The following is a 26,167-nucleotide window of genomic DNA, read 5'->3' as shown; positions in this document are numbered from 1 at the left end:
TGAAGGTAAAATACACACATGTACCTTCAAGTATGGGCAAGTTTACAACATAAAAACTGTGAAAGAAAATTAGCCTCTTGAGAATTAATTGTGTTTTGTTTTGAAGTTTTCTCTGCTACTATATATATGTTACTAATGTTTATGACCAATAGATGTACCAATACCATTGATCCTCATTCAACTTGCTTTCCAGAGGGGTTGCATGGTTCTGCCATGAATGCTTGCCATGATCTTGTATGACTACCACTAATTCAGGCAATGATCAGAATAAACTATAATTCACTTATAATTTTTGTTAGCAATATATTTTTTTATTTTAAAAAGCTTTAAAATAGTCCCTACTGGCATATTCAATGTAAATTGCTCACAAGTTGTAAAACAATACAAGAATCAAAAGCTCATTTTCTGCTGCAAATGAAGTAATGGTTATAGGTTAAAGGGACAGCATGAGGGACATTGAAACCATCCATTTTAATTTATAGTATTCCTCTTCTCAAAAGAACGAGGACTACAAAATATAATATGATTATTAATCTGGACAGCCTGCAAGTAGGAGTTAGGGAAATGACTGTTTAAGCAGAAGCAGAAGTTCTGTGGAGGACCCGTTGATCTGGGCAGTGAGTCCTTCTCCCTGCACCTGTACTAGTTGCAGGAGAAATTGGTACAAGGTGGTGCTACATGTGCTATACTTGAAATTGTACTTATAGGCTTCTGGTGTCCAGTGCATCTCATTTGGTGACAGGTGGGCCAGGGCAGTGTGATTTTTTTGAAAACTGATGCTGCATTCCAACACATGAATGCTGCCCTCCTATTTTTATTGAAGTGACTGATAGCACTTTCCTGGCTTTCAAAGGCCCAAGCAAAGCTAAAACACTTTGTACAGCAAGAGGGAGACTGCGCACTGAGAGCGTTCCTTAGTACTCTTACATTATCTTGGCTTGTGCTTCCCTTGTCTCTGGCCATGCCTGTCTCTTCCTTGGCCCATCCGTCAGCCAGCCGTTGTGTCTGTATCCTGGTAAGGATCAGCTGGTGGGAGACAGGGATGCTGGAGGTCAAGGAGTGAGTTCTTCCTTTTCCAGATGGTGTGTGGGAAGACTTCATTCCAGAGCTACTTATAGGCTACATGGGCACTTATCTTTCTAAGAAGATAATCTTCCTTTCAATATTCTGTGTTTCTGGTTGATTATTTTTGTCCTTTGCAATGACATCATAACCAAAGCACTGAAGGTTAACTAATGAGCAAGGTCTTTTTTATTAACTTTCTGGTTCAATTGTAATTTTATCCCTCAGTAATTCTCTTCTTTCATCTGCGGGAATGACTTTACACTGGTGTGAATGGAATGCTGTCACTTACGCCAAATCAAATTGGTAATTCTAAGTGAGCACAACCCTGGGGAATGGCAGAGGGATATGCTAGAGCTTGCTGCAGGTAGCATGCATGTGGTAGGCAATAGCTTGGCCCTGTCATTTTACATTTTTCATAGATGTATAAATACAATGAGAAATTTTATACACGTTATGAAGTAAATCTCCATTTGACATCATTAAGAAGTCAATGCAGATATCTCTCCTTCAGCTGAGGGCATATCTCTATGAGTTTTGTGTCTTCCTTGCTGATCTGGGATGCAGACTTGGGCTGAGAGGTGTTTCTCATAGCTGTAGGAGCCCTGGCATCTCTGTAGAGCAGCTGCTCTTGTTTTGGAAGCAGACAGTTTTTCTGTCCCCCTCTCCCACCTGAATGGCATGTCCAAGTCTAAAGGAGTATTTTTAAATGGTGCACTAGATTCAGGTTTTCTTGGGGGTACTGATTTGAGTAACAAATCTGTATAATCTTGGCAGGCCTTCTGCGTCTTTGTTTGCACTTCACATAAACTACAAAATGAGTTTACTGACTAAAATATGTCTTAAAAACAGTGGTTTCTCATGAATACCGGAGACCTCTGGTGCCAGACTTTTGAATTCTGTTTGCATTATATGTGGGCAGCCAGGAAACACCATACAGGTGTTTTGAGGATTTTGTTAAAACTAACCTTCGTAGCTATGATTTCACATGCTGAATACAGAACATTTTCAGCAAGTTGCTGATGAACCATCTCCAGACTAAGGTCCCAGTCTTGAAAAATACATACACGTGCATTACTTTGAACACTGCAGAATCTCAAGTAAGTCAGCGTAATATCTTATAGGTTACAGAGAGGAACAATTTCTATGAATGATGCATGAGTCATGACTCTGCAAAGGGTGGGTGTAGCTTGATGTTTTAACAATATGTAGAGTCATAGAATTATTATTAAGGTTGGAAAAGACCTCTAAGATCATCAAGTCTGACCATCAAAATGCCTGCGTTGGCCTTTGAAGAACAGGGATGAGGAATCATTCATTGAAACACATCAATTAATGGCTTGAAATACCAGAGGAAATTCTGAAGTGTCAAAGGATATCTCAGGAAATCTTGAAGTACCCAAAGATAGTGCCCACAGCGAAAGAGGTACTGCAATCATACTACTGTTTATTTACTAGAAACAATCTTTCAGCTCTACTGTAAAAATAGTACATATCTGTTTACATTTATACCACTGACACTGAGATTCAAGACTTAAAATAAAACTGGGCTAAATCCAGACCTGATGTAAGATGGTTAGTGATCACTGACTTCAGCATAGTGGTGATCACATTGCACTCTCTCTGACTGGGCCAAATACTCTGTTAGCTAACTGGGAAAATCTCATCCAAGCTGTGAAGAGCCTAAAAATGTATTGCATAAGCATGTCCTTATCAGGCTTCCTAAAAAGCCTTGAGACTATCAAGCCAGCATGATAAAGATGCAATTTCAGGAGAAAAGTGATTCATCACGACCTAAAAGAACATCTATCGCCTTCAAAACTGGGGGGTTGTGGGTTTTTTTTTAATCCTCTTCATGAAGCCAGGCTCTGCCAGCAGGCTGGGCAACCCCTTCAGCCATTCAGACCTATTACTTTGCTGCAAGGGTGCCTACCGACATTGCAGAGGGAGGGGGACACAAAAGCAGCAGATGGGCGAACAGCAGTGCTGCATTTCCAGTGGAACACATGAAGAGCTTGTTGTACAGGTGATGGGCGCAGAGGAACCTGGCAGGGAAATCACAGACCTGCCTTGGCGATGAGAAAAGCAGCTGAGGTCAGTCAGAGCCTAGAAGGGACACATAGGCTACAGCTGGTCTCCAAAAAGCGAAGTGAAAAATGTTACGTTGTGCCAGAGAAGAGGAGCTCACTCAGCATGCGCTTGCAGTGCATGACCATAATAAGATCACTTGTCCAGGACAAACTCAAAAGGGAGAATGAGTGACTTCTGGGATACAGGATGGAATTGAAAGAGATTGAATATTTCAGGAATTTTTGGTTGCTGAAATGTTTTCTAGAGATCCCTTTGCTACCCAGCTACATTCCTCAATTCTTACATCAAGGTTACTACATCATTATTCATTTGCTGGTGTAAAAGTGTATCTGCCTTGTACCTAAACTCTCCCTCGTGTCACTTCACCGGTATTGGCTGAGTTACACGGAGGGGATCAGTTTGGCCAATGGAAACCACTAGAGGGATCTCAGAAGTTTGAGCTAAGAACTGGAGTAGGTGAGATTTCCACCTCTGCTACACACGCTGGTAAGCATCGGATGCACTCTGCACTGAAACAGGTGAGGGAAGAGGCGGCTGCAGGATCAGCGACATCCCCGCACAGATACCCCTGGCCCCATTACACTCCCTATGGCACTGACCCTTCAGCACAGGTCACCTTTCTGGGCAGGCTTTCTGTGGAATCCCTGGAAGTCTTGTTATGACCATCAGCCTCAGTCTTCATGCATGGCATCTGCTTTGGGGTTGAGCTCTCCAGAATTGGTTCAAAGACTTAAAACAACAAAATGTGACGAGTGTAAATCACTTGTCTGCACTCACGTCAGGTGAGGAAACACAATTTGCTGGTGCTATGTTTTCTTACAACTTTTTGACTTCCAAATGCAGAGCTACACTACCACAACTAGTTTTAACTTCTGTAAATTCTCCTTGTATATAGAAACATGCACAGTGCTTTACACACACATGGGGAAGATTTTAAGGATACTTCTTATCTTTCTGTTAAAGAGCAGCAGAGGCAGGCAAAATAACACCAGCTGAAGGTTTTGTGCATCCAGGATACAGATTTATTTTAACAATGGTGCCTGTCAGGCTTGAATAACGTTAGGGCATACTTTTATTCCCTTTTTTTTTTAACATCTTTGTGCTATGAAATTTTCATTGGTTTCTAATACAGCTACATGCTACGGAAGATATTCAGTAGCGTATTCTGTGAATAAGCCAGACTGGAGAACTTGAATGACCACAAACTGTGCTGATTCTATTGCTCTGTGTGCTCTAGACAGAGAAAAATGAAGATGTAAGTTCTGCTGATGCTGATACCATCTTTATGAGACAATGAAAGATGACTCTTCTAAAAGTTGAGCCAAAAAAAAGGTAAATATGAGTACAGGCCCCCAACTTGAAAAGGAGAAAGCTCTGTGTGAATGGCCCTGGACACTATACTCTGTGATGGTGGGTGACCAGGTACTCAGAGAGGCTTAGTTATTCTCAACAAAGTTATTGTTGTCAGAGGAGCACATGTTGAAAAGTGATTCTGTGGGATACAGCAAATCTTAGATGAAATAACATTTTGTTGTCTGGCTCAAAACAAGTAAATGCCCTAAAAATATCTCAAAGTCAAATATGCCAGATGATAGGACTCAGCCAGCCAGCTCTACAGCACTGGATCATTCATTTCTTGCCATTCTTCTCCCTCTGACACCTAACCCGACGAGCATGAATCGCTTGGTTCATTTCTCAGAATAGATTCTCCTTTCCAATCATTGTGATCTGTAGCAAAGATTACTGCCATTTCTGCTTTTGTTTACTTCTAATCCAGTTATTGCACTGGCAATAGGTGCTGTACAAACACACAGTGAGAGGCAACCTTTCTCCCAAGGACCTGTGTTGAAAGAGACATGACCGCCAGCAGGCAGGAGGGGCAAAGAGCTGCCTCTCCCCAGCCCGGCCAGGGAACGGCTCTTCCACCCGGGGCGAGGAGCATGTCGGAGCGGAGCCGGAGGGAAGCCACGCGTACCCAGACCAGGGGCAGTGCCCTCATCTGGTGCCAGCCAGAATATTGTCTATTAACCATATGGTAAAACTCTTTGTGTTAGAAAGTCCTCTGCAAGAGGACAGAATATAGAATAATTTTCTGAGCGGCCCTGGAATTCTGTCTGCTTTTAGGGAGGCCCGGCCTCAAAGGAGAACGTGAATGTATACAGCAGTCGCAAGTTTGCATTTTTAACTTTCATGTTGTAAAAACCTGACATGCATAGTCCTTTTTTTTATTTGGTGCGAATTGCTGTAATATACGAGCCTGCGATGGCCTGCTGGAAACAGGCCCCTGACTAGGAAAGGGAGAGTGTAGATGTTATAAAATGCTGGTAATTTATTATTTTGAGATTGGCATATATTTTGGCAAAGTTAAAGTTGGCTGGAGTGATAGTGAGTGATGAAAGATGTTATGGCGGTTGAGAAGTGGCTGAATTCCTTTGTTTCCAGAATTGTCACTTTTTTTTTAGGCGCAGAATGTTTCTATAGAAAGTGTAATATTGTTTTATGAGTATTTGCTGGACCCCGCTAAAACCAAGCATTCAAGCTTTACTCTTTTAACAAAGTGTCTTGTTATGGAATTCCTCTGGGTTTTAATGTTTCTAAATTAGGGTTAAATCAGGTTGGTATGTGGGGGCCATGGGAGAACAGCCCAGAAGTGAGAAACTGTCTGATGTTTAACAGGGTGCACTTCCTCTCCAGAAGGTGATGTGACGGCAGGAAGAGAGAGGGCTCCTCAACTGGACATGAAGGAATCATAACATAGGGGCACAAAAGGGGGAAAAAAAGGTCTTTTAAGCACTGGGAAAACTTTCAGCATGTTAAGAGTTTAATGCAAGACCCTGCCTGCCTCTTGTCTGCTCTCCGAGCCACCAGCACGTGCTTGTTTCCCACGTCTTAATTCCATCATCTGGGACACACGAGTACTTTTAGCCCCATGGTTTTAAACTAGCATTCCTCCTTCCTGGTCATCTCTATTTTCCTCTCCAAGACTGTGGTATGTGATGAGCCATGATACACTCAGGAAACGCATTCTTGTTTCTGATACTTCTCTGCACATTTCCTCTACGTTTATCTCCTCCAAGTCAAGTCGGCTACTCACAAAACTCATTGGCTTCCTGCCCTCAGCTTGGCCCACTAAAACCTGGAATCAGGCTCCAGCCTCTTTGTTTTTACAATAAAGGACAGCCTGTGTACAAAGCTCTGAGCCACAGGATCCCAGGACATTGTAGCAGCACGGAGAAGACTTTAAACCATTAAGAAATGGAAGCTGCTAAAGCACACTCAACTCAGCATTTCGTTGCTGCAAGCCATTACATCAGGGCTTCCTTCAAGCTGAGTACAAGTACAAAGATCAGAGTCTCTACTAAATCTATGGAAAAACAACTCCAGAGTAACTCACAAAGTTTATTAGGAACAAGAGAGTCAGTTTTCTGATTGCATCGTGCAGCCTGTGTTGTGATAACTTTCTGAGTCTGTATTCTCCCATTTAATACTTCAATTTAATGAAGACCTCACATAATGCTTCAACTCTGCTCCTGCCTGCTCACATTATAATCTTCATAAACACAATTTTCCAAGTAGCATTAAGCACTTCCAGTCCTCAAAAAGATGAAGCAAAGGTTATCCTTCCTACCCCAGCGATGCTGGAGAGCAAAAGAGCCAATAAGGAAAAAGCAGGGGGGAAGAAGCAAAAGAGCTTGCTTCAGAGAAATTTAAGAACAATACATATGAACCCTCATCCCTGCTAAAATAAAAGACCAAACTGTCAGTGGCTTCAACAAGGTAAGCATTATACCTGCAAACTATAATTTTTATTTTTTTTTCCCCAACTCCTAAACATATATATAGATTTAGCTTAGCACTGTGAGGCCTCAGCTGGAAGACTTTTTACAGTTTTGGGCACTGCACTTCAAGAAAGATGTGAACCAACTGGAGAGAATCCAGATGAGAGCAACAAGAATGATCAAAGGTCCAGAAAATGTGATGTATGAGGAAAGACCAAAAGAATTGGGTTTGTTTAGACTAGAGAGAAACAGTCTGAGGGGAGACATGACAACAGTCTTCAGACATGTTAAAGGCTGCTGCAAAGGGGAAGATAAACTGTTCTCTATTTCTACTGGAAGTAGGCTAAAAAGCAATGAATTTAAATTACAACAGCGGAGATTCAGATTAGACTTTAGGAAAAACTTTCTATTGGTTACAGCAGTTATACCTGAGAAGACATTGCCTATGGAAACTGTGGGATCCCGTCATTTGGGATCTGCTTTGTGGCAGAGGCACGGCCAGTAAGACTGGTCCAAGTCCTTTTCAGCTTATTTTCCCTAATGTTAAGAATGTAGGAGAGAGACTGCGTGAGAACAGAAAAATTCATTTTTTTCTGAAGGAATTTGGACGGGTCTGAGCTGAGTGGTCCTTGAATGGGAGATTAGTTGCAGCCTTAACTACAGTTACTATCACTACCTTATAATGATCACAAACTGTTTGCAACTACCATGCTCAGGAAAACAGGGAAAAAATAAAGTTCTGATTCTCATCTGCTCTAAAGTTCCTGGACACTGTTCTGTCAGTGGAGGCCTGTGTCAAAGAGTCTGGGTATAAATAAAGCATAACACCCTAAACATTGTAAAACATACCAACCAGTGATAGATTTCTATGAACTCTGTTATATAGAAAGATTTAATACAGGAAGGAACCCAAACATGTGACACTTTGTTAGAAAGTAGAAGATTACATAGTACAACATGTATTTTGGAATGAATTTACAATTAATTTTAACTATAAAATAGAATCAAAGAAAAAAACAGGTGAAACTAAGACAAATGCAGGGTGAATTGAGACAAAGTGCCTGACTGATAATTCCAGAGATAACTGGGAATGTAAGTTAGCACTTCTGAGATCCCTTGTTTCAACAGGTGGCTTTTCGTTCTGTTTCTGCTTGTTTATCTGCTTTCCATGTATAATGAAAAAAAAAGGCAAGATTGCAAAAGCCAGCTTTTTCCTCAGTTTCTTTGGTGCTTTTTGCTAAGCAGCCTTGGAGCTACAAAGGTTCACAGTCTTTCAAACATAGACTCATACCCTAGAAGTGTTTACAGTGGAAAGAAAAGTCCTTAAAATATATGACCACATAGAGAATCATATGGGATCTGCTGACGATACATCTTCAGATGTCTGCATCCTGGTAGGGACTGTGCATGAAGAGGCCTCTCCTCCTCAGACAGGCATAGGTCACCGGGTCTGTGGAAATACTGGTTTGGTTTAGAGCTGCTATACGTACTGGCTTCTGAGGAGAGAGTTCTGCAGAGGAGGAACCGTCTCTTTTGTTTTAATGTTTCCAGGGCACAAACTCAAGGTTTAGAAGGAGTACTGTGATACGTATATCCTCAGCCGGATGACAGAGCTTCCTCTGAAGTTGATGACAGTGTTAACAGTGATCATTTCCAAGTCCAACTGAATAGTACGAGGTCCCTTCACGGGACGGGTCATCACCAGAGTAGCGCTGATCGGTCCCGTTTGCTGTGCAGAAAACAAGAGAAAGCAGGTGAGATTTTGAAAAAAGGCTCTTGAAAACTATCATCTCAGGTGAGACCGCATTATGGCCGTGGTCTTTGAGCAGCGAAAATAACCCTGTTTTCTGCTGCATTGTTAGAAGCTACTGCAATTCATGGGAGAGCAAGCTTCATCTCAGCATTTGGCTCCATTTTAGTGTTTTGTATGAACTATCACCTTCTACAGTTTGTAAAGCCTTTGGGAGCCCTGCACATAAAAGGAGCTATTGAACGTAGACATTTACTATTGTCCAAATGGAAAAAGATGAAAACATGGATTTAGGGTATAAACAAGTAGTGACACCCTTTTTTTTTTTTTTGGTGAGATATAATTTTTTTTGGTGTAAAGAACACTGTTACTTTGAAGCAGCAAACACCAAGAAGGGGTTATGTTGACAGAGCTTGGAGAACAGATGTTCCTATGTGAACAGGATCAGGGTTTGTTGTATAATTGCCTGTGTTAACGTCACAAAACCTTACCCTCTGAAGAGAGCTTTAAGTATGTGAAGGCACTTCAGAAAATTTGTCTTTTAGTAAGTGGAAGCAGACCTTTGAAATACCTGGCCAGAACAGTGGATTATGAGCATTTAAAAATCAGAGCTGCTGTCGTTAAAACCAAGTGCAATATGTTTTCCAGCGGAAGCCTGTGTACATGAAGCAGGACCTGTTTCACCACGAAAGCGAGCGTTTGTGTTTCCTCTGATCAGAGAAACCTGACAAAGCTGTGAGGAGGGGCCGGGTGGGCTGCCCGCGCCGCGCCATGCCTCAGCCCCCGGGAGCAGCGTCCCCAGACCCTGCTGGTCCCCAGACCCTGCTGCTCCCCAGCACCCCTTCCCTTCCTGCCTGCCGCCCTCGCTCTTCCCAAAGCAACGCATGGGTACGGCCCGCCGGCTCTGCCTGCCAGCCTGACACGGGGACATGCTGCTGCCCGCGGAGAGGAAAGGGCAGCCTGTGCCAGCGGAGTGTTTGGGTGACAGATGAATGGGGGGGTGATAAATACAGAAAAGAAAACTAGCAGACCCGAGCAGCGATGCTGGTCGCTGGAGCCTTAGCGTCTGGTGGATCGACCCAGGTGAAGGGAAAAGCTCGGTGGGATCAGTAATGACTTTGCAACAGGGAAGCTCTTGTGAGATGTAAATGATTGTTCCTGGACCACTTGTCGTTTCAGGATTTTGAAACACTCCTTTTTTTACAAGCTCTCATTAGAACCATGTACCAGTTTCTGTGAGGTATGGGAACCACCAATAGCCACTGAACATCGCTGAAGATCAAAGCCAGGTTTTGCCTAGGTTTAAAAATCACCCTTCTGAATGCCACCATCCCTGGTGGCTGTGCCTCATTCTATGCAGACCCTTCCAAGCACCCCTGCGTGTCAGAGGCACAGTAGAGATGACTGGGGAACACAGATGTCTTCTGAGGAAAATTCAGATTTAAAAAAAAAAGTAGTTACGTTTTCTCTAACAGTGTCTACATACAATGCGTGTTCTCAGTGAAAAAAATACATAACGAATGAACGCAAAGAACCCAGAAAGCCAATTGTTGGGAAAAAGGGGTTTTTTTTGGCATACTTTTTTACTTTTCAAGTTTTTCAATTTCCGATGAAGAGTTTAATAAATGCAAAATGTTGACTCTTTCAGTGACAATTACTGATTGTCTATCAAATAAAAAAAGGTTTGGCACAATAGTTTCTCTCGAGCATGGGAAACCTGAGCTATTCTTAGACATGGGTACAGCCCTGGACTTTCCCAAACCTAATGTCTCATAAAACAAGCGTGTTTGCTTTGGGTAGGTTATCTTCCTGAAAGAGCCAGCAGCCCCTGCAGATCAGCACACCGCTCTGCATGTCTGCATGTAAAAATGCCTCATACCGATGGTTGAAATGATAGTCATTAGAAACTGAGTTCTGCTATCTGAAGGGTGTTCAGCTAACGAGAAGATTCTCCATGTCTCAGTGATCGCCAGACTTACCCGCATGTAGAATTCCCTGCCCTCGTTCCCTGATTTGATTTGGAAGATGTAATAGGCTCCAGGGTAGCGAGTTGTTGCTTGCATCTGAAAAATGTCAGAAGGCACAGACCGCCCGGACACCATATCCATCACTCTGTACAAGATGGTGAAAGGCTGATCTCTGCAACCGGCGTTTTCAGCTGGACACATGCAGCGGCTAATTGTCAGAGATAGGATTGTCAGCAGGGGTTACAAATTGCTGTAATATCTCATTCTTTATATGCAAATACAGATGCATAACTAAATAAACAAATAATGTCGTCGACCAGCGAAAAGAATCAATGAAACTTGTAATGAATTTTCTCACTTTTAGTATTCTCCCTGTTGCTATTCTGGGCTACCTATATTCCCTGCCTTCTTTTTCTTGTCTTCTAGGCCAAATTATCTTAGCATCCTTTGTCTCCTTAGATCACTCGAAAAATCTGTAGTTTCTTTAAAGCAGCTCTGCAGGTGTAGAATACCTTGTATATGTTTGTTCTGATAGTAATTAAAACTGAACTGTCTCCAAAATAATGTTAATTATTGGATCAGTTCACTGATAGTGCTATATAAATGTTGTATTCTTTGTTTAACAATTATTTATGTACTACAGTGAGACCTCCTGGATCAAACCAAAGCTCTAACGTCAAATGCAGAGCCCTAGGGAAGAGCAGAAGAGCAAGCCAAGGGTACGACACTTCCACCAACAGCCTCCATTTGTTTGTGACTTAGGAAATTCTTGAAACAAAGATGTCTTCTGTGTGTTCATCAGCCCTTAATGCATTTCTTATCCATCAGCTTGTCCAGCTTTGCCTTAGACCCACATGAATGTTTGGTAGCCACAGCCCCCTGCGGCCAGGAGCCCCACAGCTCCCTTCACCTCTCTCTGCACTGCCCCTTGCTGACTTAATCTGATGCTCCCAGCGACCCTATTGATAGAAGAGTGGCCAGTCAATCCCTGCTCATCCTCCTCACACAGCCCAGGATTTCATGTTTGACCCTGTTCATGGCTGAAGAGTCCTATCGTAGTTGTTTCTCACAAGGAAGTTGTTCCATACTTTTGATCATCCTGATTACTCTTTATGAACCTTTATTCAGTTATATTTTTTTTGAGAGGAGGGGAAGGAACTGCACAGGCTTGAAGATACGGGTAGACAATGGCACATTCTCTAAGCATATTCCCTACCTATTAACACCTCAGATTCAGATTGCTTTTCTGACCTCTAGTGAGTACTGCTGATCATGGAACTATCTATAACCCTCAAATCTCAGTTTGGATGTATTATGATCAGAACAGTGCTCTTTATTTAATTTGTGAATTTGGGATTGTTTTTTTACTTTAAATTCATCTACATTGAATTTCATCTGCCATTTTTATTGCACAGTCATTGAGGCTCCTTCTGCAATTCTTTTCTGCCCACCCTTTTCTCTACTGTCCTCAGATACTCTTGCAGACTTTACCCATCTTATGGTTTATACTTTTTCCCAGGTTGCTTACAAATATGTTGGACAAAGTAGGTCCAGCTCAGACCTCTGCAGAACTTCACTGTGAAAGTTGACAATTTAATACTATATTTATCTTTTATCTTTCAACCTCTTATTCTTCAGTGCCATAGACATCTCTCTTACTTATGGCTGCTTAGTTTCCATAACAACTTTATGTGAGGTTCTTTTCAGAAGCCTTTGGAAAGCCAAACAGACTGCATCAGCCCATGCACCCTAGGCACATGCTGCTGACTTTTTCAGAGAACTTTAATAAAGTTGTGAGGCAGGATGTCCCTTTACAAAAGCCATGTTGGGGAATTTACTGGAAAAGAGTTGGGTCTTTTTGCCTATTTTTTCTATAACCTTCACTACTGACACCGATTTAAGACAGTTCATCTGACATGTCCCCCATAAAAAGGCTCCTAGCATTGCAAACACCCAATTCCTTCCACAGAAAACACAGATGCAAGGAATTCACTTGGCTTTTATACTGACCACTTCCAGGCATATGCCACAAATTAAATGCAGTCACATCTAGACACAAGCCAAAGCCACCAAGCACAAAGCTCAGTGATCAAGAGTTCTGGTGCAAGCTGATCTGCGAGGACTCTATAGCTGGGCTTTGGGGAATTTAGATACAGAGGCTTCAGATATTTCAAATTCTGGTTTAAGAGTCTAACCACCTCTGAAGTTAGGTAAATCCAGAACTGGAAGAACAGAACATGTCCACTCCTCAGCTGCCCTAGCTCAGAAAGCAATTTAAAGACGTGAATAAAATATAGTGGAAAGAAGCTGATTCTTCATCACTTGCCTTTCTATAAAATACATTAGGCTACCAACCAATCCCAACTAATTTGGTTTAGTGCAAACACTATGGATGAAATACTATGGGCTGCAATATATAGAGATCTGTCTGGAGGCCCAGGCAAATACCTACAAAAATGTAAAAGAAACAGGCAATTTTTAGAAAGGTGGGATTTATTTTTTTACTTGCTCAAATAATTCTAAATTTAGACAGTAACAGTGCTAACAGCCCCATCCAGACATAGCCAATATCTGGACAAAGCAAATCAGTCTGTGGACTTCTCAGCACTTTTAACCTTTAAGCAGTAGGAAATTATATTATTGTATCCTGCTAGAACTATCATCTAATGTTTTAAAGTACTTCCCAGACATATGCTAGCTAATATTTACAGGAAATACTCATACTAATAAACAGGCTGCATGTGAGCATATATGAAGTCAGTTAGTAATGTAAGTAAATGTCTCTTATTACATTACAAACCTTGCTGTTTTCTCTACTCACTGGTGAGTGTTTTTCCAGTCTAACTTTCCACACATCTGAGTATCAATATCATATCCCACCTGGTGACCTGGTAAGGAATTGCAATTTATTATTTTTATAAAGCTTCCCAATGGTAAATGCAGCAACAGCATGTATGTATAGCTCTCTAGACACACTTCATGTCTGTGTTGTAAAAATGCAGCTTATTTGGTTCACTCTAGATACACTTCACACAGATAGAATTTGCTTTTGTGGCTGTGGGTGTGTTACTCACTTCTCATTAATCTGGATATAAGGATCCTCACATCTTACTGGGTCTAAACATTTATATTCTCCTGGGATATTGAAACACGTTTGCTGCGGAGTGCAGGTGAAGTTTCTGTTCTCACATTCATTGATATCTAAAACACAAGAAACAAGAGAAGGGCTAAAGCAGGGAAACGTATAAGAGACAGCACTTTTACAAACCGGTTTCCATCTTTCCCAAAATTCGTAACACTCTTGTACCATAAGAAGTGGCCTTTTGATAACCGGCCCTTCCTTTAAGATCAGTTTTTTACTCCATTCATTTCTGGTTATTGGAGCGCTCCCATATGCTAAGTGCTGCAAAAATAGAAATGAAGTTGGCCGCTCAAGCTCTCTGACCTTAGAGAATGGGAAAACTAAAGAGACGAGCAGCAGAGAGGAGAGCATCTGAGGGCTTTCCTGTGTAGCTGTTTCCTAGCCAGTAAAGTCTTACACCAACACACCAATTGACCTCAGTGGGACCATTCATGGGATGACGTTCTTACCAGAATTACATAATTGGCCCCTAGGAGTATTTCATTGTGTAATGCCAAGACCAAGCATCTCAATTCTTGAAAACCTCTTTCCAGACACAGGACCTATTTTCTGGTCCCCTCGGGTTTAATCAGCACAGGAATGTTCTTACCTTGGCAGCTTCTGCTATCGTCAAGCAAGTTATAGCCCGAAGGACAGATACAGTAGTAAGAACCAGGGCTGTTCACACATTCGTGCTGGCAGAGGAACTCTGAGAAGCTGCATTCGTCCATGTCTGCAGTGGTAAAACAAAGTTTAGTGTCTTTGGCTTTACAGTCAAAAGAGCAGTCCCACAGGCAGGTGGCCATCCAGACTACGTGCCCATCACCCCAGCTGGAGATTGGCACCCTCCAGTTCCCTAGGGCTCTGCAGCAACATGGCAAAATGCTAAACAACAAGTTCTTGGTTAAACATTTCTCTCCTAGGGAAACTAAAGCTGCTGCTGAAGACAATGCATGTCTTTTATTTATATTTTTTTCTTTTTGAATACCTGTCACTAGTTGGCCATGTTTTCAGTTCTGTTTTACGTCAGAGATAGAGCTACTCCAACAACAAAGCTACAACTGTAATTTGAAAGGAGAGACTTGGCAGTGGTTTTCTTTTCTTTTTTCTTTTTTTTTTTCTGGAGAGCAAACTTCCCTTTCCCAGGGCCACATGGGTCCCAGCAGAACTCCTGCAGCCAGCCCTGGCTGTTTTAAGTTTATTAGCCTCTAGCCAGTTACTTCCAAGGCATTCCAGCAAGACTACAGGGCTCATCCCAGCTTGGGTCAGACCTACTGGAAGGCCCAGCCATCTCCCAGATACCCAAGAAGCTAAACAGTCTGTCAAATCCCTGATTGAAAGCAGAAATTGTGCTCTTTTCCCCTTGCACTCATGAATTGACCGCTCATTGTGTTCTGCGGAACTGTGCTCAAGCGAGAAAGACAAACTTCAGAGCTGCACATGGAGGCATGGCTGACTGAGGGGAAAACACATGCAAAGGCGCTAGACTGAGGGAGGCTGCAGTTAATCATTTCCTTATTTCCCTGTTCAGGGGAAGAGAGAAACAAAGGCCAGAGCCCCAGCCAGGAACTCCCAAGTTCTTATTCCCAGCTCTGACATGTTGACTCTCCTGGGCAAATCACTTTTACTCTTCAGACTGAATTTCCCTTTCTTCTAAATTGGGCTCAGTCCATTTATCCACTTTCGGTGTTTTGTGCAGATGGATTGGAAAGTATTTGAAGTCCAAATATGTTAAAGTGGCTTTATGGCTGCAACTACATTATCAAAAGGGAGATGAAAGGACCTCTACACCTACAGAGTCCTGTTATTGTGCAACTTGCCCCGGTAAGGTCACTGAAAAAACACCCTTCTGACAAAACATGGACTGAGAGCTGACTCCATAAAGCAACCAAGATATCACCCATCCCCTCAAGCTGTCCGAGCCCAGACCTCCAGCACATTGGATTCATATAATCTGTGCTCAGCTGCTGTCAAGCACCGGGGGGACTTAAAGCCCCGAGTGTCCTACATTTCTGCTGCTGAGCCCACACAGGACAGACACACCTTTGCTGTTTCTAAACACTTCTGGCATCCTGCTGACTACCTGCAGAAGACAAGATGGTATGTATCTCAGAGCACATTTAATGCACATACAAGACCTCTGTGATTAGAAAATAATGCTGATGCTGGGAAAGCCAGGTTGAAATCTCTGTCTCTCTCCTTGAATTGGGGCAAGGATGCTCCCCATCCTCAAGGTAAGCTGGCTTCTAGGCCATGGGTTAATCCAGTGGCTGTTAAGTACCTCTGAATCCTGGGTGTCTCACAGGAGTGTCCTCCTAACCAGGCATTCCCTTTGAGAGCCTCAGCAATGTCTAGTGATTGCTTGTAAAGTGAAAGCATCTCATCCAGAGAAATTTGACCTGCTTTGACAAGCATTTTCTTGCATTGAATTGTCAAGAAAAGGTTTTCTGCTCTAAATCTGGGTGGTGGAAAGTCCCTTTTGCTGGCTCAAGCACCACCTCTTCTGTCACCATTTTGTACTGGCAATGTTTAGGTGGCATTGCATTGAACTTCACTACTTCAGTCCCTTTCTTGTTTCAGGAGCACATGAAAAGGTGCAGGAGTCTAATTTAGAAGCAGAGACTCCATTCGAAAGCAGAAAACTTAGGTGTTGCAGCTAAATGCCTAAGACCCTTTAGAGATTTAAGTCTTTGTTCTTTCCCTTATAATAAGGAGGTTTGCAGGGAAGAACAACTTTGGAAACACTAATCTATACACATACTGCATATCACATGTCTTCTCTCTCAGAAACAGCATGTTACATCTGTTTACTGTAAATTAAAAAACAAGTATTTTCCAGTGCATTTTTCCTTCCAAGAAATATTGGCTAGATTCTCTAATTTTATCAGGCTGTGGGAACATTAAGCACAGAAATAAGTTTTGCCTTCAATTAAAATAAAGCAATAAAATAAAAACAAAAACAAGAGAGGAAAAAGTAGAGTGACATAAGCACAGTTTCTTCTGCTATGTATGTGCTGAACAGATTAGCAATAGCTCTACTAAGAAACCATGTATTTTTTCTGAAGTGTGGCCAGAGCCGTATAGGGGAAACTGGGGGAGGCTTCAGGCAGAAGTGTGCGTTCATAAGAGCAAGAGGAATACAGGCGTTCAACAGACAAATGGAAAAGTGCTTTATATAAAGTATTTCTTTAATCATAGAAGAATGTTCTAGGACTATCCCTACTTTACTTGCTCTAATAAAGCTTCCTGTTCAGCGTTTCAAAGCATTTTCTTATGTTTTCCTTTTTAATATTTAGCTTATTTCTTTAAAACCATTTGCAGCTCTCCATTGTGCTTTTCTGGGTACTTGCTGTGTGCTCTAACTGGAAGGAAGATCATACGAGTGGCAGCTATCCTGCTGCTAACCATGGACCAAGACAAAAAACTTTTTAAAAAGCACGGACAAAACAATACATTGGGAAAAGAAAACTTAACAGAATTAAAGCAACCAAAACAATAAATAACTAAAGACAGTTACCACTGCAGTTAACTCCATCAGCTTCCAATTCGTAGCCAGGTTCACAGCGGCAGAGAAAAGAGCCGTAGGTATTGACGCAGGTCTGAGTGCAAGGGTTTTCGCTTGTACATTCATTCATATCTACGGGAAATCAATGCCTAATGCATCAGTGACTTCTCCCCAAACTCTATTTTCAATTCATTTCAAATAGATTAGCTGTACAATCAGAATGATTTGTTCTGAAAAAATATAAACAAGTCAGTATCAATCCCAGTATTACTGGGATTCAGGCTGATGCCTGGAAATAGCATGTTGGAAAGATGACATGCGTGGAAATGAAGCATTTTGGGAATGTCTTCAATCAAAAAAATAACATCGAAGATGGGGATGAAATATTTATTACAAATGCTTCTGCCTTTATCCTGCAATTTTAAAACCATTGAACTGGTTTTGTCATAACAGACCTGAGACAAAATGCAGCACGATGTTCCTGAGGAAGATAATGCAATGAGGAATAGTCCTCATGGCAACCTACAGCTAAGACAAAACCAATATTTTTTTTTTTCTTTTAGGACATTAGCAGCTTCTAGCACGGACTGTTTCCTGGAACATGTAGGAAGATGCTCTGTGCTTAACTAGGGAGAGACTTTATGAAGGGGGTGTGTTGACTTTGATTGAGGTAGCACATGTCAGCAAAAGGTGGTCTAATGCTCAGGACCCTAGTCTGGAACTGGGGAGACTCAGATATAATTTACTGATCTAACAGAATTTTCCTGTCTCAGGTGGGTCACACAGCCTCAGAAGAGTAAATTCAGTGTCTAAACTCTTGGTAATTTCAGTGAATTGAGTAACTCTCTATTTCAGGGATCTTGGGCCTCTGTGCATCTCGGCCCTCTGTCCACCATGTGTGGATGGACTGTTCGGAGGATGAGGAATTGGTTGGGTGGTCACACCCAGAGGGTAGTAGTCAACAGCTCAGTGTCCAGCTGGAGATTGGTGACCAGTGGTGTCTCTCAGAGGTCTGTATTGGGACCAGTACTGTTTAGTATCTTTATCAATGACAGACAATGGGATTGAGTGCACACTCATCAAGTTTCCAGATGACATCAAGCTGAGTGGTGCGGTTGACACACCTGAGGGATGGGATGCCATCCAGAGGGACCTGGACAAGCTCGAGGAATGGGCCCATGTGATCCTCCTGAGGTTCAACAAGGCCAAGGGCAGGGTCCTGCACCTGGGTCGGGGCAACCCCTGGTATCAATACAGGTTGGGGATGAAGGGATTGAGACCAGACCTGCTGAGAAGGACTTGGGGGTACTGGTGGATGAAAATCTGGATGTGAGCTGCCAATGTGTGCTTGCTGTATCAAGCACATCCTGCATATCCTGGGCTGTACCCAAAGAAGCGTGGCCGGCAGGTCAAGGGAGATGATTCTGCCCATCTGTTCCACTCTGGTGAGACCCCACCTGCAGTACTGTGTCCAGCTCTGGAGCCCTCAGCACAGGAAAGATATGGACCTGTTGGAGAGGGTCCAGAGGAGGGCCACCAAAATGATCAGAGGGATGGAACAACTTTCCTATGAGGACAGGCTGAGATAGTTGGGGTTGTTCAGCCTGGAGAAGAGAAGGCTCTGGCGAGACCTTATTGCAGCCAGATGGGGACAGATTTTTTAGCAGGGCCTGTTGCGATATGTTTAGTGCGCATGGTGGTGTTGGGTTGATGGTTGGACTCGATGATATTAAAGGTCTTTTTCAACCTTAATGATTCTGTGACAAGAGGTGATGGTTTTAAACTAAAAGAGGGTAGATTTAAGCTAGATATAAGGAAAAAATTTTTCATGATGAGGGTGGTGAAACAGTGGCACAGGTTGCCCAGAGAGGTTGTAGATGTCCCATCCCTGGAAACATTCAAGGTCAGGTTGGACGGGGCTCTGAGCAGCCTGCTGTAGTTGAAGATGTCCCTGCTCACTGAAGGGAGGTTGGACTAGATGACCTTTGAAGGTCCCTTCCAACCCAAACTATTCTATGATTCTATGATATTTCTCCTCCTACGCCAGTCATGTTGTACCTGTACCCCTCCAAGGTACTGTGAAACTACAGAAATATCTCAAGATGACAAACCTATGAACATTTTCAAAAGCAGTGTTGGGAAGGTTACTTGTATTCTAAAAACTAAGCAAGTTTTAAGGGTGTTCCTGGGTTGGGATCAAAGATTTCAGTCATGGTTTACCACACACAGTACCTTGGCATGATCTTCCATCATCATTGAGGGTAAAGCCTGGGTTGCACGTACAGGAGTAGGAACCGGGCACATTGGCACACAGCTGCTGGCAGTAGCCATAGCGACATTCATCTATATCTATAGATGGGAAAGATGAAAAGTAGCGTGGTCTGCATTTTAACATGCAAGTACAAAGCAGCAAACACACTGAGTCAACGGTATCAATAACACAGAAACAACCCAGCATACTGGTTATGGTTATAACAGCCAAACTTTCAGGTGTTCAGACCCAGAGTTATAGCTAAAATACACCTTTACCCAGAAGAATGTAGTAATGTGTTTTTATCCAAGCTGACATCTATCAGCATGTCCTATGAACTGATTGTCATTGCTGTAATCTTCAGCTTAATGTGATATCATCAGGAAGCCCAGAGTAAGTCCCTTGTAAGAAGATACCTCAAAGCATACCTGCTAGCTGGCACAGCCCATCAGCTCAAGCACAGCCAATGTTGTAGCAAAGTTTTGTCAGAATCAAGATAGAAACCCTTTTTACCTCCACATATACCAAAGCTACTCACTAGAAAACCAATAAGCATTTGTTACTACATACTTCTATTTTTAGAGTGGATATTCTTTAAAAGACTTTTTTTTCGAATAGTCACATTCACATTCTATATGAATTTTTAACTGACAACTTACAGACTCTAAAATGTAAACAGTAAATTTAATGCCAAAATAGCAGTTTGGGCTGAATTGCAGCATTAGCAACACATGCAACTGACTTGTATAAGCACAAGAAAATGCTGTAAGATACGTAAAATGGGAAGTGCTAGAAGAATTTTGCCCCTGAACTAAGAATTGGAATGAAACACCTGGAATACTTGTCCTTTCCAAGGCTGTACATTACCTTTGGTATCAACTGGCTTTTGATTTACGGAGATTTTTTTTAATGGCTACTCTCAAAGCTTTGAAGTTAACTTGCGCAGTAGAAAACCAAGTGCATTATCTCCAGTCAGTTTGCCAGAAGGAGCAAAGCAGGAAGGCACAGATTTTAGTGAAATGGCCCCCACCTTAGGTTCCAATGCACATGAAAATCAAAATGACGGTAGTCTCCCTATGATTCACACGTATACATATGTATCTGCATGAATTCCAGCAGTTCATTATTTGTTAGCTAAATTGGCTGCTTCCTGTTTTAGTGTTAAATATTAAGAATGTGTTGGGAAACAGAATTCTTGAACGACTTGAACATTTACATGATGTGGTAATACCACAAAAACAACAACGTTGTGAAACTGTTGTATAAGTAGCTACATCCTGCAATTCAAGTTTATGTTGTTGGCCTCATTGGGGCAGTTTTGCCATAGAAAGTCTCAAGAAACCATTCTGAAAATGTCAAGAGGCTTGGAAATACTCTCTCTGTGTAAACTAACAAGGAGACTGACACTCAGTTTTACCCTTACTAGCTTGTATTTCCCGTTGCATTCTACATAGCAAGATAACCTAAAGGCCAGCGTCAGCTATGGTACGTACATCAGGAGCAGGCTTGGCCCAAATCCTGCAAAAAGTGACATGGGTTTTAAGTAAATTAATACCTCTTTTCACTGACACAATGCATTACTTTAAGTACATGCTTTGGCTTTTGCAGGACTGTTACCTCAAGAGTACCACGTTTTGAGGATAGGGACTTTTACAGGGCTGCTTCCTGTGGGTGGGTCGCGGGGCTACTGCTGTACTGGCTCCTCCTTATAAACTTTACTGGGATAATTACAACAGATAGAAGTGTAGCTGTTTGTAACTGTGGTTTACTAACACTGCACCAAAAAAGCCTATCTCTAAAACACAACCCAGTCCTCTGATGACAGTAAATGGTCTTTTACTGCTTTATGCCAGCAAAAATCAATTCTCCAAGGCCAGTGGAAAGTATGGAAAACTGGGACTTTTTAGAGACTTAGAGAAAAATATAGCAACTCTAAACACTATTTGCATTTAACTCTTTGCACTGCCTTGTAATAATCCACCCCATGATTACTTAAAGCGGGCAACACTGGGATGCTATTGCCTGTTTTACGTAGCATAAGCAGATACTCAAATCAATTCAGCAATGCAGCCATTTCAGTTCTCTGGTATATCCATCAAGCAGTAGAGTACTTTAGATCCATGTCCAAATCCTGAAAGCTGCACACAAGCCTTTCATTTGGACTGTAACTGGGAGAAGCAAATGGGTGGCAAAACAGGTGATGCAGAGCAGAATGCCCCTTCCTGCCCGCCCTCATCCCCACCCCATCACCTACGCCTCTACAACCCCCGGCACAAGCTTTTTTTCCCAAGAGAAGAGGAATTATCAGAGGTTAAGGAGCAGGGGGCTTAGAGACTTCATATCCCAGGGGAACTACAAGACAGTGACTCCCCGAAGCGGCTGTGGCTGCACAGACCCCAGCCTGGACGATGCTCAGCTCTGTCCCTGCCAGGTGAGTTAGTGACACGGCGGCTGTTCGCAGCAGTTAGGAAAGCAGCCGTCAGCCAGTCCTTCACTGGAACTGGTACTTGGGAGGAGACAGTTGGAAAAGAACTGGAGGGGCTCCAGGGATGAATGGGCAGGCAAAGCCCGTTCTCCTTCCAGCGGAGGTGTTGTGACAGGATGGTCCAGCTCTGCAGAGCTGGCAGGCAAATAGCCTGTGCCGAGGGGAAAAAAAGAATAATGAGCAAATTAAAAAAAAAAAAAAAAAAATTGTATCCTCTTCCCTAGGTCCTGTCTGTGTACCTAAAATTAATATCTACTTCATCATCCCATGGGCATGTCAAGTGCGGGGAATGGGCTGGAGGAGAGGGGAGCTGGAAGGTTTTCCCATGGTGTTTACTGAGGGACCTTTTCTTCAACAGGGCTGAGCTAGAAGGATGAACAGGACATTGGTGCAAGAAAAATACTGAAATCGAAATAAAACTGCTTGGAAGCTACTGAAACTGCACCCAGTTCAGAGGTTTGTTTTTTTTTTTCTCACCCCCAAGCAAAAGGGTTGGTTGAATCTAGGGATTTACTGACCTGTTTCTTGGTGTCAAATATTGATCCATTTGGGTCCACACTGTCATAGTGTAGAAAGGACGGGTCTGTTTGGGAATAAATCTCTTTGTATACATGCTTGTGATTGATCTTATATGAAAGGGAATCCCACGTGAGATGGGATTTTCATATTCATAGTCATATGGCATTTACATCTACATCATTTATATGGATAGTCATATGGCATTTACATCTACCCGTTCGTTCCGCGAGGGAGTCTCTCTGCCAAGCAGACCATTGGCACTTACAAAGACGAAAGACAGTTTCCACGTAGCCAAAGGTTTGACACGTACTTGACCAAGATGATCAGTGGCATTATTTCAGCTATTCACAGGTACACATACACAGATGCTCAAATACCGTATCGCATGAGGTTTTTACCTAAACACTGGCCTTCTAACAGCCAGTAGCCTTCAGTGCAGGAACAGGTATAGCCCCCCTCAGTATTTATGCAGATCTGGGTGGGGTTACACTGGTGAGAATCTGAAGCACATTCATCCACATCTGCAACACAGAAAAACAGCAAGAAAATATTAGAAATGGCAACAACAAAAGATCGTTCACACTGTACAGGGACTTGCGTTCACAATGTGTGCACTGGCTCCGTGTGAGGAACCAAAGTGTGGTGGAGCAGAGAGAATGGCCATAACCTGAAGTAAAATTTGTAATAATAAATGTTTGAGGGCAGTGAGACCTGAGGGTGCTCATCAAATCTCTCCCTTTTGCAGGTGACCCAGTGTTTCTCGGAGCTCCTCAAGAAAGAGATTGCATTACCTCGAGTTTTTTATTAGTTCCACATTTGTGTTGTCACTGAACTGGGATTTCCATGCTACAGGGCAGTGTTCAGCCCTAGGGAAAGGTTGATAAAAGGGCTATTTAACCCCACTGCACAGTATGAGATGAATGGGAGTTTGAGAGATGTAGAAACACAACTCAAACATATAACAAAAAAATACTTCCTACCCCCACTAATGCAGATTATCTTATTGTAATTCTTCTGACAGAAGGTTCAACCAAAATCAACCTTTACCTGACAAAAAAAATGTACACTTCCCTGGAATCAATTTCCTGACAATAAAGCTCTTTTTATTTTTTTTTTTACCATCCTTATTGTTTTTAATGTATTTGGTTTTTTATTACAACCCCTTAGGGTGTTTTTGTTGTGGCCTTTTTTTTTTTTTTTTTTTTGCAGAGGAGGTGAACAGCATTCCTACATTTATATAAGCCAGGACCCTAGATCCTAACTGATTAAAAATGCCTTTCAGAGTCAGAAGTTCAATGTGAATCCCTCCTCGCTCAATCTCTTCCCTGATGTTTCTGGCATCGGGTTTGCCTCTAGATGTCAGAAATGGAAATATCAAAAGATAAATCGCATCATTTTTTCAGCCAACTCAGATTTCTATGTTTTATTTATTGATACCTGAACTATTTTTTGTTCCAACATACTGTGCACTGGCCTTTGCTGAATTACTGTGTCATCCAAGCTACTCCGATGCTACTCTCTTGATGTCCCCCTGATTTTTATTAACCCAGTCTTTGTTGGGACATGACTGAAAGTATCTCACAAATGCACTGGGCTGGAGCAGGCAGCAGAGAGCAGGAATTGGGTCCCAGTATCTGCCCCTGAGGCACCTATAGCACAGCCAGTCGGCTGTAAGATCCCAGCAGTCATGAAATAACTGATGCAGTCTACCACAGCAGCCTATCTAACATGTTTGGGTATATAAATTAATATATACATATTATATATATGGAGAGAGTCTAGAGTTCTTATCTTGCCAACATCTGTACCAGAGCAACTTACGGTCAGTCGAAGCTGGTAAGGTAACAAGAGTGGCACAATTAGAGGTAATTAACTCTGTCAGAAATCAGTTCCCACATATTTATTGGCCAGATGAAGGTTGGCAAAGTGGTGGGGGAAGTGGGGAAGGCGTAAGATAACAAGTCTAGACTATATAGGTACATAGATATGTTGTTCAGTTCAGCTATTTCTTCTGTGATTGGGCTAAAAATTCTGAATCCTCCCCCCATACAGTGTTCCACACATAATTGGTAGTATTTGAACACAGATATTATCTAACCATAGATTTCATAAGAAGGACATTAATGTTTTCTAAATGAAAAAGCTTTCTATTTGTCACATTTGCTTATAGTTTTAGGAGTGGGACCTCGGGCTCTGGCCAATTCTGCTGTTTCTAGCCTACCCCAAGCTTAAAAAGGAGATTTTAATTTTCCATGCTACCTGCTTCCATTAATATTAATGTGAAGCACAGAAGAGACAAAATGAGGGTCATGGCCTTACGACCACATATGGCAGCAGTGCTGTTTGAAGACTATCGATTCTCCACTCTTCTGTGGTGCATCTTTCTAGCAGGGGTACAATATGCATCCTTCACCAAAAGCAACGGGTGGCTTCGGTTTTGTTCCCGAGTCATCTTTGTAGCAGTTGCATGAGCAGTACAATCGTTCCAGAAAAGTAAGACATCAATTCTCTTTTCTTTGCTATCTACCAAGCAGATTTCTTTGCTGACTCCCAGTTTTCACCTTTTGTGGTGGTATTGGAGGCATATTTCCTTTCGAACGCAAAATTTTTGACAATGGAGGCTACCTGTGGAGCTTCTGCTGTCCCTAGGAAACCTGATCAACCTGAAGTTGTGTATGCAGAATGCCTTGACTCCCCACATTTTACACTGAATGCTACCTCACTGACTTCATTAATGAAGTTTTATGCAACCAACAGGTATAAACAGCTTTACTGGTAGCATCAAATCTTTTTGCTTGGGCCTGAGCACACACACAGAGTTCTACGTTACATGTATCTGGCTTCCTCTAAGATTGCCCCTTACCATGATGCGCCATTGAACTCTGACAGACCCAGCCAATGCAATCAAATCAGTTATTTTTTGCAAGCAGCCTTGTCAGTTGAAGCAGGTAGTGTAACCCCAGCGTGTCTGCCAGGTGTTATTTACATTACAGAGGCTCACTAAGTGAAAGGTGACATTTGCACACTGAGAAAAGTGTCGGTGCAACAACTGGCTAATCGTTAGGTATCTTCTTGAAGAATATCAGAGCTGGGAGACAGAGGGTGCCTTGCCCAGCCCATTTACACGATGCGGCATGTAGTGAAAACTGGTGTGGTTGATAAAATCAAAACTAGACATTTGACAGGGAAAGAAAAACATGAAACAAATTATTTCCACTGGGGAGAAAACTAGCCATAAAACTTCGAGAGATTGCCTATAATGGATGCACTAGACTTAAGTGCCAGCATAGAAACTATATCAAAACACTCTCAGGGCATTTTTGGTTGAGTGGAAAATTGCAAGCAGAAACAACCTAGTAGCTGGTCAATAATGTGTAAATCGTTTCTTATTCTGGTTACACATCTTATTTCTGTTCTGTTCAAACAGAAATCTTAGGTGTGTTCATGCCCTGGGAATATCACTTCACAGCTCATTCATACCACCTCTGCCCTTCGGATGGGTCATACACAATACTAGAGTAAAACTGTGATGCTAAATGTATGTGATACTAAATTGTCAATAGTTTTGTAGGTTCAAAGCAAATAAGATTAATTTAGAGAATAAAAAATTGTAAGGACTGCTCAATACAAGGATAGC

General features: G+C 42.2%; 1 protein-coding gene across 1 annotated transcript in view; it reads right to left on the bottom strand.

The window, feature by feature from the left end:
- Nucleotides 1-8,429: 8,429 nt before the first annotated feature.
- The window catches only part of FBLN5 (fibulin 5), a gene marked incomplete at its 5' end in the record, with an annotated part of 48,800 nt that continues 31,062 nt past the window's right edge, over nt 8,430-26,167 (bottom strand). Inside the window, 7 exons of the mRNA XM_082001061.1 lie at nt 8,430-8,661; nt 10,662-10,857; nt 13,724-13,850; nt 14,381-14,503; nt 17,288-17,407; nt 19,508-19,624; nt 22,929-23,051. Coding sequence (XP_081857187.1) covers nt 8,500-8,661; nt 10,662-10,857; nt 13,724-13,850; nt 14,381-14,503; nt 17,288-17,407; nt 19,508-19,624; nt 22,929-23,051 — 968 coding nt within the window. The 3' untranslated portion in view covers nt 8,430-8,499. The remainder of the gene's footprint in view (nt 8,662-10,661; nt 10,858-13,723; nt 13,851-14,380; nt 14,504-17,287; nt 17,408-19,507; nt 19,625-22,928; nt 23,052-26,167) is intronic.

Source organism: Phaethon aethereus (genome assembly GCF_964289735.1).
Source record: "Phaethon aethereus genome assembly, chromosome: 5".
Classification (NCBI taxonomy): Eukaryota; Metazoa; Chordata; class Aves; order Phaethontiformes; family Phaethontidae; genus Phaethon; species Phaethon aethereus.
Note: the sequence above shows the minus strand (reverse complement) of the source record. Positions and strands in the feature narration are given on the sequence as shown.